Below are 16,987 nucleotides of genomic sequence, written 5' to 3' on the forward strand. Positions count from 1 at the left end.
GTTATCAGCACCTGATATCGGATCAGTCACAACTCTAGTATAAACACACAAACACATACACGCACGCGTGCACTCACCTTTAAGACGAAACTCATCTTCTATGTGAGCGCTTACTAAGTTACAGTATGCAAGCTGCCTTGTATAAACATGTAGCAGATGCTAACGAAAAATTATGGTGAGAGACAGACCAAACCGTTTTGTTTACTGCCTGAATGAAGAAGGAGATTTCCTTAATGTCACTATTCTTGGCCCACCATTTCTGTGCCTTCTTTCTTTTAAGCTCATAATCCAATTGTTCTATTTGGCAGTGTGTCACCTTCTCAAGTCCAGGGACTTCATCTTAGGCTGCACATATCTCATTATACAGTGATACATGCAGGCAAGAGAGAGAAATAAACAGATATGGCTTTCTTAGTATTTCACACACACACACCGACTGGCCTTCAATCCCCATACCCCCGATTAGATGGTCTATGATCTTGATCAAGCAAAGCAGAGAGAGGCATCTGCTGCAGCCATAAGGCACAGAGGTCTCTGTCACTACTGATATTCGGAACTGCTCCAAACCTATAGTAGGCGGGCATCCTGCTTGCATTCCTGCCCAAACCCTGCTGTCCTCTTACTATGGACAAGCATGGAGCCAGTCCAGAGCTTCCTGCATGGAGCTCTGTCCTCCATGCCTTTACAAATTGGTTGCGGGCCTGACCTCACTTGTGGTCTCATTGTGTCGGCTGTATGGTTTTTGTTACACACTGGAGTACACATCAATAGATTTTATAATCTATCTTATAAGATCGCAGTTTCTTTATGATTGGAAGTCTTTTGTCAGTAAGGATGATTGAGAAACAGGAGGATGGCAAGAGTCAGGTGACCCACTCTCTCTGACCCTGTAACCAGCCATTAAACAACAATGCACCCTTTCTGTCATGCTGAGTTTATTGCCTTCGGTAGCATCACATCCTTCAGCTTTCACTAGCAAAAAAAAAAAAAAATAAAAATTAAATCTCTCTGTCTCTCTTTATCCCACTCATTTAATACACTTTCCTTATTACATATGACGCATTAAGACTTATGAATATGGATCCAATATATCCATAATTAACTTGTCATAGCACAGGGCTATGTGCCAAAATAGGCCCTGCTCTGATGAAACAGGGACGAGGACCACAGCTCATAAGTGGGGCTCATATTAGTCATGGAGAGAGAGTACTCACTGCCCCGTGCAGTTCATTGCATTTACCATGCTTGGCCCCTACACAGAATGGGACACATCTATTCAGCATAACGATCCACAAGTCAGGCCAAGCACAGCGGTAATGACCATTAAACAAGCCCTGTGCTTATTTAACGGGTGTGGGCCCAGCCTTGGTTGGTACGAGGCTTATAGTGGAAGGAGAGGACAGGGACAATGGGTGGCCGGCTTTCCTGTACCAACAAGGCCCCTAATGCCTTTATTTGCCATTACAATGAGCCTGTTGGGCCTGATCTGCCTGTAGTCCTAGAGCTGATTCAGATCCTGTCCCCTTGTGTCCTCAGCCTGGCCTAAAAAAAACAGATGACACACGACAGCAGACCACGCTACCAATGTACACGCTCCCATTTCATCTTTATGGGTGCTGACAATACACGACCCATCTGAAATGCCTGAAGTGGCTTCTTCCCGCTGCTGATTCAGCACAGACTATGGTCCAGCATAGATAAGAAAGGCTTACGCACTCATAAACCCTAAATGCCGTACAGCCAAAAAAAAAAAAAAAAAAGTGGCATATTGCAACTCACACATGCGCTCTTAACAGCATTAATGCATCACATGACATAAGTCAATGAAATGGGGCACCCTGGTGGCCAAGGGGTTAAAGCACTGACCATGAACAGCAGCGCTCCCCATTTGCGTCATCTCTTTACCGTTGTATGTCCAATGAAGTCATAAAATGAGCAAAAAATATTTTTTAAAGTAGAAAGTAAAAAGTAGAAACCCTTCACCCTTCAAAAGAGAGGCTCCAGACTGTGTGGTAAATCAAGCAAAACTCTTCGACCCAGATAAGACAGATTGTCTGTGATGTAATAAAAGCGTATCTCCGCTCTACATGAATTTCAGACATCTTTGACATATAAATTGGTGGAAGACTCAATTGTTGTTTCTCTCCTGCAAAAGTTCTTCCTACTGAACAACTGCAAATAAAGTTGTCAGCATATTATACTGTACTCTATATTATACCCTGCCATGCATTTCTGCTTACAACTTTCAATTCTGAGGTACTTGACTAGATTATTCAATACCTTTTAATGCATATCTAATGCATGTGTGGGTGCATGATTGTGAAGATTGATTGTCGAAGTTTTTTGTCTTCTAAGTAAAAATTAGATTGTATGACTGGAATCATAGTTTGCTACAACTATTCCTTTAAGTCATGCGCTAAACAAAAATGTTTCAGGAACACATACTTACCCCATTTGCACCACTGTCTATTCTTATGTTCCAAACGCTAATATACACTCACCAGCCACTTTATTAGGTACACCTGTACAATCTAATATAATTGAACAAAACAGCTCTGCCATAATTTCTACATTTACAAAACTTATACATTTTCAGTTTTTGTTGACATTGTCAAAAAGGTGATAATTCTACTTTGTGTTTATTATTGAGGTTGTAGTGGGTGGTGGCAGTGTACTGGAGTGCATTATATTAAAAAGTGTTCCTAATATTTTGCCCTCCTCATGTATGTTAATGGAGTGGACAAAATATTAGGAACACCATTCAATATAATGGACCCCAGTACACCATCATCACCCACTACAACCTCAATAATACACATAAAGTAGAATTATCACCTTTCTGACAATGCCAACAAAAACTGAAAATGTATGAACGTTGTAAAAGTAGAGTTTATGGCAGAGCTGTTGTATTGGATTGCATTAGATTGCACAGGAGTACCTATTGAAGTGGCTGGTGAGTGTATAATACACAATTTGTAGCTAGTGTTGGTAGGTTGCAAGGTTACATATACTTTTATCCAAATGATTCACAAAACTGAGATTTGTGATACTATCTATCTAATTGGCATGTGTGAATAAAAACGCATGTTCAGACCATGTGAGGTTCATCATGGATACAACCTAATTATTGACCATCTTTATTTCACCTCACGTATGTAAAATAAGGAACCTACCATATGTACTATGATAAATTGGGATAATGTGATGCAGTGCTGGTGAATTTTATGCTAAAATTCTTAACAACTCTTTCTGTTATATGACAGAATAATAACTGAGGTATTCAGAGAAATCTTTGCCTAATCCCTGGTAGTGAGTGTCCAAATCCCTCTATTAATTAAGACTAGAAATCTTATCCCAGTGCAACCCATGTGGGTCTGTGGTTAAGAGCGTTGAAAATTTGTGTTTTGGTATCATTCTGATTTGGACCTCAGCCTGGAAAGACACAGCTGCATGTTAATTTGCGATGTTAGGATTCATTTCGCATAACTAGCACAGATAGCTTTTCCTCTTAACCAAAGATGAGAATCTACCAGAAATATGTTTGTTCATTAAGTGGCAATGAGGCTTGACAGCTCTGCACCCTCACTGCAGTGTGGCAGACGCATTCCAACGAGAGCCTGACTCTGCTGCGCAGTGGGAGAATGACAGCAGAGGTTAAAGGATTTCTGCAGCAGCAGGGACAGAAAACGAGGTCTGAGGTGTGAGCGAGGCCTCAGAACAGCCTGTGTGACCAGACCTGGAAGAACCAGTGAAATTACTTACTAAAACTGCCACAAAGTCACCTTGTTAAAATACTAAGGTTTTAAGAAACTGGCTGCAGCGTCATGCCACCATAGCAGAATTATAATAGCCATGTTGGATAGAGAGGCATTTAAAAACAAAGTGCCATGCTGAGAGTGTATAGCTGCAGTCAAAGCTATACAGTAGGTGTACCGGAGAGAGAAAATTGCTTTAGCACCCATAGCTGCAGCAGGGCTTTTATATTGTATAAGCTCATAATGTGACAAGAGCCTACAAATAGAAAATTGAAAAATCATTCACACTCAGATAATGGAAAACCAAGTTCATAATAGAACATAATTTCTGCCAGGATTTCTAATGCAGCATTACAAGCCTTTACAGCAGGAAACTTGCAGATCTGCTGAAATGATTTTTAGATTCTTTTGTTGAGAGCAAAGCGGGACAATCTTGTTGCAGAAATTGGGTTCCTACAAGATTTGGTTTTCTGGTGCAGATCTGATTCATAACTGGTGATGTTTTCAGCAATTATTTTCTAACATGTATGACGTGTTTAAAAAGGAATCTCGCATTTTTCTTTACACAGACTTTGACGGTGGTTGAAACCGCCACAGGGTACCTGTAACTATTATGAAGCTTGCTGTTGCAAAACATTATTCCCACCTCTTCAAAGTAAAATGATCACTTCTGTCATCACCATGAGCTAACCCTAAACCTTCTATAAGGATGAGGGATTATCAACAGACGGGACAACTGAGATGTTGAAACATTACTTGTTGCACCTGATTAAAAAGCTCTGAATATAACCGCATGCTCCAGACTTCATCACTCCCAAAAATAATATTATGTTGGTGGCATTTAAGATATAACACGCTGCTTCCTTTTTGTGATTTGAACATGAAAATGAAGTTACAATTTGGCTTGCTAATTAAAATGCCATTACAGAAACTGTCATTTGTGTGGTGAATGCTATTAAAAGGAGCTGTCATCTGTATTTGCGTGTACAGCAGTCAGTGCTTGCCACACAAGAGATTGACAACAAAAGACTGTCATTAACAAAGAAATAGAGGGTAGACTGCACAAAGAGGATGGTGACAGAAAATATGTGTCAGTCTAATGGATAAATCTAACAACATTAGCTATTTTTGATTTTAAAATGTGTTTCCAAGCAAATTCTTTTTGTTGAGATCGTTTATTTGTTTAGTTAAAAACAATTTTGTGACTGGCGCAGGTGGTTTGAGCATGTTGGCAAGGCTGATCTTCTTTCCCTAACTTAAATCACCAAAGTAAATGCCTTTGTATTTCTGCCTCATTAGCATTCACAGCGTGACACACATAATTACACTTTAAAAGCACAATTTGTGCACCATTACTAATTCAAGTGGAACCAGCAATGTGTGGCATTATTTAAAATTTAAAGTTCTGTGTAGCTGTAGACGAAAATTTCACATTTAAAAAAAAATGGCTTAAATCTAACACCATCATCTTACAATTTGTGCTTTCAGTACATGTATAAAAGCCTATATTCATAAACAAAATTTACAGCTGCAAGCTTGCAAGTACAAGAACTTTCCCTGCATTTTTAAAACGACTATTTTTTTTTCTTTTGATCTAAGTTTTGTAGTGGAGTTGCTACTTGTTTTGTCCAGCTACAAGCTATTCAAACCTCAACAAAAGCTTTTATGTGATGCTGTTGATAATACTGCCAAGGCATAGTGCCAGTAAATGAGAGTTATTCACACAATAACAATTCACACAAGGCAATCTGTATCTCCTCAATTGGAACAAAAAGCCAAAATGCTGCAGCGGTGCAATTACATAGCCAGTGCAATTCATGTAGACCTGTGAACATACAATTCCACTGAGAGATCACCAACGTTGTGTCAGACAAAAAAGAACATTGCCCGGGGCCAATATGAGGAGAGGAGCAATCTAGGGACTGCCAATCTGCAGGTTACTACAGTAAGAATGCAGTGACTTGTGCCGTTACCTCAGTATCAGTCATTTAGACAAACTCATCTGAGATATGTTTGGGCAAAGGATGATACATGGAGCTACACCTCATTGGTGATTCACCTAGTCGACTTCCTTTCAACAGTATTTGCTAAGCTCCCACCTTCTGAGTATAACTCCTGCTCCCCACTGACCGTGTACTCAGTGTGCTGTTGACAGTGGCGCTGATTACGGTGATAATGATGATGATGACAGTGATGATGATGAGTATTAACAGGTTAGGTGGGGAGAGATCTCCCAGGGCTGGGTTCAAAACGACAGCGCTGTGCCAGGCCAGACACACCACTCCTTTGACATCATGTCACATTGGGAGCAGATTATCTCTTCTTCCTCTTCTCCTTCTTTTCTGCTTTCCTCTGCGTTGACAGCCCCCTGCCACAGCGCATTTGGGGTGCCATTCACAGGTGACAGCCTCTCTGATTCTGCCTCTCTCCATCATGCTCACTCTCTCTTTTGTCCGTTTCACTTTACTCACCACCCTCTGCGCCATCCTCCCTCTGTATCTGAGCGTTTTGTCTTTTCTCTGTATATCTGAGCACTCTCCTTCACCTGTATCCCTCCCCTCTGAATCTGTTGTACTCTTTCCTTCTCATACTTGTTCTGCTCCCCCATGGGGTAATTGCTTAGAGCCAGGCTTCCATTTTTATGACTATAATCAAGGCCAGAATGCTTATGCCTCTAGATTTCTCCTTGCTTGTGTCACAGCGGCAGCACTAGGGACAGGAAGGCAGATAAGACCCCGAGGAGTGGAGAAAATCACTAGTCGATTGTAATTAGAGTCCTTATTTCGCTTATGGAGATGGAACAGACACTATCGCCTGCAGAGAGAAATCAACCTTTCTGCTGCACTTATGGCATGGAAATGAAAACATGGCATGGAAATGAAATGATAAAAACACTGTCTTGAAGCTTTGCCATGACCCCTGCTATTAACTCCTTAAGCTGGGTCACTTAGAAAAAGTTGACTTTGGCTTCATTAAAACAAGACAGAGGCTTGCTTGGTATCTCAAGTGTGTAATATTTCAGCCAGCTCATCAAGCCTTTAAGAGGATGCTGGAGTTGTAGCACTCAAAGCAAGGTCAGCTCATGAGCTTCACAGAGAAAGCTGGAGTCTGTCTGTGTGCGTCTGTGCCTGATTCGGATGAAAACAGGGTCACAGAGTGTAACTCCAGTTTGCCAGGGAGAAGCAGGAGGCAGACAGATTTTTTGTGTGTAATAGACTCCAACAAAGTGGGAAAATTCCACTGTGGTGTTTTCTGGGAGGCGGTGTGTCGAAACACCATAGTGCGGCGTGCCTAAGAGGCCCTTTTTGCCAGTGTCTGTGGTGCATATAGACATGTCCAGGCACAGCTAATAACAGCATTACTCTGAGGCAAAGCCTCATAATGGAGGAGGAAAAGGAGCGTACCAAAACACAGCGTTTCCAAGGGCAAAGAACCACAATCATGATATGTTAATGTATGCTGCAAATGATCTGCTCAACAGCTCCTTAAATTGCAAGGACTAATTTGACCACAGTTACATTTATGTTAAGGGGACAAATCTCTCCACAACACAGAAAGAAGAAGGAATGAAATCACCTTCCTCTTCTGTCCCTGTCTGAAACTTTTATTGCTGTAAACACATCTAAAGTATAAGCTGTAAGAAAGCCACCGAATGTGAACTGCGCCTGGTCACGACTCTTTTTTTAAACACAAACAGAAATACAAATACAGAAAGACGTGATCTTAGTACAAAATGTGGCAAGTGTATGGCTGATAAATGTTGACAACAAAAACAAAACTGCTTTCATCAGTCATGATAAAACCTGAGGTGTTGTTGATATTGGACATCAACCACCTGTTTTCCAAGGTAAAACCTGTTTTATCTTAGCAGAAAACACACAGTTATAAAAGAACTCAACATACAAAGAAAGGGTTTCGTATGTTGACTGCTTTATAACTGCAAATGTGTGATGTTCCTGTAATGAGCCTTGCTATTTCAAAGGATAAGTTAAAAAATAAGGCTGGTTATTTTCTTTATTTTTCTTATTGTTAACAAATCTCATGTGCAGAGCCAAACCAACCAACAAGAACTCATCCTACTTTATTATATTATTATTGTATAAATATTGTGCGTGTATTGGAAGCCTGATATACATCTTATTCCTCTGTGCTGTAGACATCTGTTGTCCAAAAACAAAACACATCAATGGGCTGCACTGTTGCACTGGGTGACATGTTACTTCGCCCTGAAGGCAATGGCTACGGTAGGCAATGGTTTGTGGAAAATGAATAATTGAAAAGATTGTAACTCTCAGGACAGAAGTTCCCTGTACGGCAGACGCCACTACGCAGTGCTTCAGTTTACAGCTTCGCCAGCTTGTTGTGCTACATGTCACAACCTCTTAACAATAATAATAATAATAATAATACCTTATACTCAAACTCAAAGTCGCTTTGAACTATACACTAAACACTAAGGGGCAGCGTTAGTGAGACAAACAGCAGACAAACATAAAACAGACACACAAGGACAGATGGGGGATGGGGGGGCTAAGAAAAGGTGGTGGAGAAGACATGGGTCTTGAGGCGGGATTGGAAAACAGCAAGGGACTCTGAGTCTCTGATGTCTTGGGGGAGGGAGTTCCAGAGCCTAGGAGCTGCCTTAGAGAAGGCTCTGTCCCCAAAACTGCGAAGGTTGGACTTGGGGGTGGAGAGAAGGCCAGAAGAGGAGGATCAGAGGGACCAAGAGGGTTGGTAGGGGGAGAGAACGTTTGGACAAGGATTTTGTAGGTGATCCAGTAGGAGACAGGAAGCCAATGAAGCTCTCTTAGGACTGGGATGATGCAGTGCCAGGATTTTGTGTGCGTAAGAAGTCAGGCAGCTGCATTCTTGGACCATCAATGTGTATGTTTCAATCGCCAAGCAGGAATAGACATGAGGAGAGAGATGAGGCAACGATGAAGGTATCAGCAGCGGGGGAGGATGCCAGCAGAGCGAGCAGAGATAAGTTCATTGAGCGATATCCGGTAGTTTTTGTTGAGAAGCAGAAGTAGGGAAAAAAGTAGGGAGACCAGGGTGTACCATGAAATAAAAGGGGGTTAAGGTTAATAAAAATGGGAGAGGGCTGAAAAGAGGAGACATAGCAGCAGTTGACAAGTGGGTTAGTAGTAGGATGTAGCGTTAGCACAGAGCACAGACAGGAATGACGTTAGCGATTCACGGTACCAATGATTTTGTATGATGGGGAGAGCAACCAGGGAAAGTGATGTCCAGATAACGTTGGTCCAGTAAGTAAATATTGATAGTCCGATGAGGTATAGTGTCCAGGGAAGAGAAATAGACCGGTGAGGTTAGGGGACAGAGCCAGCAGGGCAGCTCTGCTAGCTATGCAGCTAGCCAGGTAGAGCTAACGTTAGCGGGGAGGCGAGGTGAGTGAGGCAGCTAGGAGTGAAGGCAGGGGGACAGGGAAATAGCAACATATCCGGGACAACGACAGCAGATGTAGAGAAGACAAAAGCAAGAAAAGAAGAGAATAGAAATCAGGGAAGAGAGACAGAGAAGGGGCAGCCACACATGACGCCAGCAGTACTCTCTGACAGTAAACACACATACAGACACAAATATGTGACAGTGGATGCAGACAGTCTTGACCTTGCATTACATCATAATTTTCTCAAAGAACTTCAGTATAAAGTCAAGAGGTTGTGATACAGCACAACAAGAAACAATAAGAAAAATAAAAAATCGCCATCAAGGCACAAGCCTCGTCATTACCTACCATCCCTCCCACTCTTTCCATTTCCCCAGCCTGCTGCTGCTGCTGTAACGCTAACATAACTAAAAATAGGCCTACCGAGGTGTGTGTTTACATTAAGGAGTGAGGATGAAATCAAAGTTGACACAACTAAAGGGCCCCCCATTCCGGCAGCTATTTCTCCCCTGGGAGATGCGGTAAGAAGCAGAGATGAGGGTAGAGTGATCAATAAGATGCTCTTTAAAGAACTGACCTCACATTCATTGATGCCTGCTCAGTGGGTGCCACAGGCTCCCTCGCTAGACAACTCAAAGGCTGCAGTATATCTGTTTCAAAATTGGCTTGTTCTCAAAGGCTGTTGAATATGGCACCCTGTGTAACTGCCAGGATACATCTACAACCTCTACACATTTTCATCCATTTGCCACAGTATGTGCATTTAAATTATGTGGATAAGAACACTTGAATGGAAATGCCAGTTATTTCTTCACAAATAAATCATCCTTTTTTAGCAGTAACAATATCATTCATCGTAGTAGATGGTTCCTGCCTGAACAGAAAACCCAACTTTCTTTTTTGTATCAAGAACTATCAAGAACAATTTCTGGTCTAATATCCCCCCTCTCTATGACTACCAGCTAGGACTGAGTAATAGACAGAAATTCAAAGAAAAACAGATCGAGTCTCCCATTGACCTAATTTAAGTCATGTTGGTATATTTGTCAGATTAATTCCTTTAGACACGCCGTCAATGCCTACCCCTTTGATGCACCTGAAAGTACAATGAATCTTATGTAACCCTGACTAATCACTGTCAGTCAGTGTAAAAGGACTGCATTTATATAGCACTTTTCTAGTCTACCGACCACTCAAAGCATTTTACAGCACATGCCAACATTCACCCATTCACACACACATTCGTATACTGATGGCAGAGGCTGCCGTGCAAGGTGCCAACCCTGCTCATCAGGAGCGATATATAGCGCTTCACAGTGTTTCTCATGCTCACTCACCCATTCAAACAGGATGGTGCAGCCATCAGGAGCAATTTGGGGTTTAGTATCTTGCCCAAGGACACTTCGACAAGCGGATTGGAGGAGCCGGAGATCGAACCACTGACCTTCTGATTAGTGGACTCTACCTCCCAAGCCACAACCGCCCACTGCACAGCTGCACAGTGTGTGACTGTGTCCTTTGTGTGGGTTCATTCTAAACATGGGAGCGCAGCAATGTAATTAACTACGAGCGCCCAGTTTAACTCGAACAGACAAAATGTAACAAAACAAATGCACTGAAAAAATATTGTTTCATTTATCTTGATAAAGATAAATGTGACAATTAATTAAAATATGGATTTGAGGTAATATATTCAAGCCACACAACCAGTATCTTGCCCAACCTTTGAGGAAAGCCAATCCAAAAAAGAAAAAAAAGACAAATTGACTTTGCATTTTGGATGTGTTGCAAAGTTGCATTCTTGTTTGTTTTGAATATATCTCAGCTTTCATAATTGGCCTTCTGCTGATGTAATCTTTGGGCAGTCTTCTCCCAATATTTACATAATTGTAACTGTCAGAAACACACATTGATTTGCATTTACCATTGTGTTATAACCCTTGAAATTTGCATGTAATTTGGATAGAAACATACCTTAGGACAGTCACATCAACTCAAAGCTGAGCAAAATAACAACAGGTCAAATTTTCAAGCCAATTACTTCACAGATCAGTCTATAAAACATATTCCTTGCATTCAAGTTTTTAATCACATCTCATAGTATCTGTTGACACACATCAGTGTGTTCAGCTGTTGAAATATTTAAACCAGACAGAAAAGAAAATGTCATGTTAAAAGCTTTTGACATTGTAAACATAGCTTCTTCACACTGAATATACTCAAACACTCTAGAGAGGTTTCCTAATCAGGCAATGATATGGTGTTTTTTATGTGCATGTAAATACACATAGGGTAAGCAGTCAACCATTTTATTCATTAAACAGCTGTAAACTGATGATGGCCAAGTGGTTAAAAGCCACTTGATTGATTTTGGCCATCAACACGCTTCACTATCAGCGTACGCTACACTGAACCTGTACCTGCACTCCTCGCAAAAGGTACAATGGATACAAGCGTGAGCTAAATGACAAAAAAGCAAAAGTAAGAAGCTGCAGTATCCAACTTGAGGAGTTCTTCAGCTGTTTGCAGCTCTAAAGGACCCACCCTGTTTCTCCCATAGCAGGCATGGCCAGATGAGGCCATAATAGCCTTAAGGGCCCAGTACACTTCATCAGAACTGCTTGTCAGATGGTCGAATAGCTTCAGAAACTTCCTCCCTCCACACCTTTCCAATATTGGATAAGGCATAAAGCCATTTGTGTAACTTTCCAAAACAGACGATCTGACATTCACACCCACTTCACGCCATGATTGGCCAGCTGCACTGAGGTGAGAAAGCAGCCAGGGTTTGAACTTCTAGCTGTCTTTTTTCATTCTTGACACAACGATTTCTGTCACTTTTCATGTGAACAACTGAGTGCAACACTATGAATGCCTTCCAAGAGAGACAGTCTGAAAATGTGCACCATTATCCCTTCTTTTAAACAATATCACATCTCTGCCCTCTCTTTGACAGATGACTTTTCTCTCCACTGTCAAGTGTGGCCGTCATACAAACTCTTTCTGATCGAGCAAAAACTGACCTTTAGTGGCAGAGTGAGTAACAAAAGCAGGGTAATACTTTCAATAAAAAAGAAGTGAAAACTATTTCTGCAAATTCTGCCGACAGCTTGTATGACAAACTGACAAATGTAGTAGTTTCTTGTTTCTACCAATCCAAATATATTAGAGTTGTTCCCATACTGATACCAGTATCAGAAATGCCTTCTATACTGCCTAAAACGCTGGATTGAGTACCGGTGAGTACGTAAGTCTATGCACCAATCCAATATCACGTAATTTATTAATAAACTTTAACGTAGTTTCACACCCGGATAAAATGGCACTTTTCCCGGAAATCAATTCTTCTTCACCACTCTAAACAATCAGCCTACACAGCAACCTACGTGGTGTAGCCACTGGCAACTACTGTTTTAGAGCAGCGAAGAATTGATGTCTGGTAAATAGTGTAATTTTAGCAAAATGTCAGCAATTTGGCAATATTTTACATTGGAATCCCACCAGTAAAGAGGCAACGTGTACAGTATGCAAGGCTTTAGTTTCGTGGGGTGGCATGAGTGTTGCCAATTTCAACACCACTAATGTTATAAAGCATTTGAAGATGCATCACATGAAAGATAGCAATTATAATCACATTCATACAGGGTTAGCAGTATACAGCTGTTGAAATTTTTTTAACACAATGGTATTGGATTGGTACTCAGAATCAGCTGATACGCAAGTTCAGGTATCGGATCGGTATCGGGAAGCACATTTTGTGCTTTCAAAATGTCCAACATGTATTCAGAATTAATAACATAACTAGAGGGCACAGCAACTTGCCAAGGATGTATAATAATGAATGTTTTTTCTAGTGTCTCATAATTGTTATTGTTATTATATTCTTTCCATGCTCTCTATTTGTGGCAATTTGGAGATCATAAAAACACCTGACTTTACTTTCCCCATCAAACTCATTGTTTTTATCATTTAATGCATGCTAAATTTAACTGTAATTTTTTTTTAGATTTTTCACTATAATGCCTCAACTTTGTTTCAAATTTATGCATTACAAAATCAGTCTATCACTGTCAGCTCTGTAACAATGTACAGATACATAGACGGCAAATGAAGTGCCTTAGTAAACTTCTTGGCCACTAAGTGTCTTCAGCTTCAGTGCTCCTTGGTATAGATTCACCAAGTCTATGAAACTCTACAGGAAGGATTAAATACCATTCTTGCAAATGATATTCATTCATCTGGTGTTTTGATGATGGCAGAGGACTGCGCTGTCTGAAACGTTGGTCCCAAATCTCCTTTAAGGGTTCAATTAAGGTCTGGTGACAGTGAAGGCCACAGAATATAATTCAAATAATTTTCATACACATCAAACAATTCAGTGACCACTTGTGCCCCGTGGATGGTGGCACTGTCATCCTGGAACAGACAACAGAATAGATTTTATTCTCCTTTGTATGAAAGCATCTGCACTGTATGATAAGAACTTCCTTAGTTTAGAATAATATTGCATTGTGTTACAAGCCCACCCTTTAGAGTCAAGGAAGCAGAAGAGAACCAGGATATATAGCACAGAAGACACATTTTCTGTGAATGAACACTAAAGAAAATAGGCTGTCACATTTAGTGTTGTAATATACTGTTGTTGTGGCATTGAGGCAGCATCTGACATCAAGTCAAGCAGTGTCTGTCATCCATGTCAGATGCCATTAATTCAATTATACTTTCAAGGAAAAAAAAATCACCCCATAAAGGCTTAAGGCTTGTTGTTACAATGTTTACAGTCAGAGAAAATGCAATTTAAAACAATTGCACAAATGATTTTATGTTCCCATGCACCAAAGAGTTGTTGTTTCCTACTGCAGTTTAGAATAAAGAGATTGTAGCTCAGATTATGCTTTCAGTAGCAGACAGTTAAAAGAAAAATGGGAAGAGAATGCAAAAAAGCTGCTGATTATTCTGCCAGAGTTCCTTGATTTAATAAGAAAATAAAAATAACAACAGTAATAAACAATAAAACGATAACAACAATGTTTGTGCTTCAAATTGTATTTTGCTAAATGATTCTCATCTGAACAACCGGCTATTGGTTTTCTCCACCACTTTTTACAAATACGAATAAATACCAAAAACCTCTGTGGTTTTTGGAATCATAAAAAATAAACAAAGTAAAAGACATTGACAAGACACACAAATGCATCATTATTGCTGAATCTGCACACACAAAGTGTCTGGATGAGTGCCACAGCACTCCCATCGCTTCAATTACACTTAAAATGAAACATAAAAAAAAACAGGTTCTGGATAATCCATGAAACACTAGATTCAGTTAAATTAAATCTTAATGAGATGATAAATACTGAAGAGGGAGAACTTGTTAAAATTATCTCCTGAATTACAATGCATTCTCTGGTTTTTGTGTTTGAGTCAAGCTTGAAAAATAGCTTGTATGGAAGTATGAAAATGCAGCAAGAAAAACATTGACATTTAAACACTTAAATGGGGTCTGTAATAAACCATTATGGATGTGTCATCCAGATGGTGGATCAGTGCTATTAAAGCAGAAGCACAGAGCAAAGACAGGACCCTAATAACCAGAAACAGTAGCGCAACACGACAAAATCCTCAAATTAACAGCAAAAAGACCGGGGCTTGTTAGTAGTTAGGAGGAAGGAAAGACAGAAGACACAAGTCCGAGCAAATGAACGCACAGAAAGAATGAAATCATGATATGTTAGTGAATCTGTCCTTGTTTGGGCATCTGGGCAAAGCCTGCACAGCTGTAACTACAGCAGTGACAGAGAAAAAAAAAAGTTTGGAAAGAAAGAGAAAGACAAATGAATGGAAAAAAAAGAGAATAAGACGACTACGGGGAAGGAAACCGTCCGACGAACAGACAGAAAAAAAATACATGAAAAAAGATAGAAGAGCAATAGAGTAAACACTTACCAAACACTCAGTCATCTTAAGCCCCAGCCCCAGCCCTAACCGCGACCACAGCTACAGCACAGAAGACTTGCATGCTTACGAGAGCGGGATCCCTCGAAGGTCTGCTTCTCAACAATCACAGGAAAACCTCACGCAAAAGCACAGAGAGGGAAAAAAAAAACAAAAAACACACACTAGCCTAGTCTCGGACTTCCTCCATCTTTTCTCTCTCACTCACCCTCTTATTTGCCTCTCCCAACTCTGTTAAATAGTGAGGAGAACGATCATTTTACGGTCTCGACTCTTTAGCAGGAATCCCCTGTGAGGCATGTCTCCAGCCAGTCACTCTGAAAGCAAAAGCTCAGGCAGGCTACTTGCTCTTCCTGCTTGTCTGCATGGATATCTGCTCTAACCGGACGAGCCACTAAGGAATACTCTGGGGAAGGAAGTGACATCGACAGGTGCTCCCTCCTTCCTTCCGTACTCATGTAAACAACACCTACTGTCCTACAGAAAGCCTAAATGGGACTTCTTTGTATTTGTTAATAAATACCAGAGAAAGCTTTTCATTCATCTCCAATTATAGCTCAACTCAACTGTCATCCAAAAAAAAAAAAAAAAGAAAAGGTGTATGAAATGTTACTGAGAAGAGTTAAGATAATATGCATGTCCCTCCATAGGCTCACACACCCTACAAGAGATGGTCTTCCTGGTTTTCCATTGATAAAAGCCAGACCGTGACTGCAGGCAATAAAACAACAAAAAGCTCCTAGTCAAGCTTATTGTACTTCAATCTTTCTATGAGACAGTAAACAAAGTCCATTCCAAGCACAGCTCTGCTATAAACAAAAATCTGCTCACCATCCTGCACGCAGAGAAATGACCATGTTGTACTTTGGGCTTTGTGCCACAGAGGTAAGTTGATATGATTACAGTGATAACAGTGTGTGTGACTCAAATGCGAAAGAAAAAAAAAAAAAACGACCACATAGTTTGCCCAGTGGATTGCATCTTAGTACGATGTGTGAGTCACCAGACAATTTAGCTTTCTATAAATGTCACTGTACATAAATGGTTCATAAAAACTTCAACAGGGCCATAATATGAGAGATATAAAACGACTCAATGGGCGGATTACGAACGGAAGAAACACATTACCTGTTCTTTAACGGAGGCCAGGATGTTGTTGGCGGTGTTGTCAGCCTCCATGTTGTGGCCAGTTGAACCGTTGCGGATGGTCAGCAGAAGCCCCTCCTCCGTCACTGGGCTCTGCTCAGGAACTGGCATTCCTCCTGTGCATAACAACACACACACACATACACACATAACCACGATCTGGTCACCACAGGCACTCTGCAGAAAAATCACAATCTTGTACACGTATAGCAGAGTGTGTGCATGCGTGTGCAAGCACACTCCACTGACAAATACACACTCGAATCAACCCCTCACCGATAGCTGAGAAGTAACTATCAATGGTCACATGCCATCACCAGCAATACGCAAACACACACCCACACATGCCATATGGCCGAAAGACTGTCAGTGTTTCTTGTCTGTGACAGTGCAAATCAATGCCATATGGCCTAGAGGCAACACATGAGTTAAATAAGGATTTGCGTATGTAAAACAGTGACATTAAAAAGATACAACACAGACGACAACAGAACGACAGCCAACAACTGTAGTGAAGCCACAAAAGAATGGAAATACTACTCCTGACAATGCAAAAGCTACACTGAAATATCAAATATGTGTGTGTGTGTGTGTGTGTGTGTGTGTGTGCAGATGTTAATACTGCATATGTTTGTGTGTTTGATATAGTGGAGGGCTTACAGAAGATGAGTAGGAGCAGGCCTTTGAAAAAAAAAGAAACCAAAAAAAAAAAACAAGTCAG

At 40.8% G+C, this 16,987-nt stretch overlaps 1 protein-coding gene across 3 annotated transcripts in view; it reads right to left on the reverse strand.

Annotated features, from left to right (window-relative positions):
* Positions 1–16,987, reverse strand: part of pkp4 (plakophilin 4) — an 83,647-nt gene that overhangs the window by 49,409 nt on the left and 17,251 nt on the right. For 2 of the 3 annotated variants that reach the window (XM_044365156.1, XM_044365158.1), the window contains exon 2: positions 16,249–16,382. In XM_044365156.1, the coding sequence (XP_044221091.1) occupies positions 16,249–16,377 (129 nt within the window). In that variant the 5' untranslated portion in view covers positions 16,378–16,382. Of the gene's footprint in view, positions 1–15,111; positions 15,565–16,248; positions 16,383–16,987 lie in introns of those variants that run through there. The other variant, XM_044365159.1, reaches the window with a different exon arrangement.

Source organism: Thunnus albacares, chromosome 11 (genome assembly GCF_914725855.1).
Source record: "Thunnus albacares chromosome 11, fThuAlb1.1, whole genome shotgun sequence".
Taxonomy (NCBI): Eukaryota; Metazoa; Chordata; class Actinopteri; order Scombriformes; family Scombridae; genus Thunnus; species Thunnus albacares.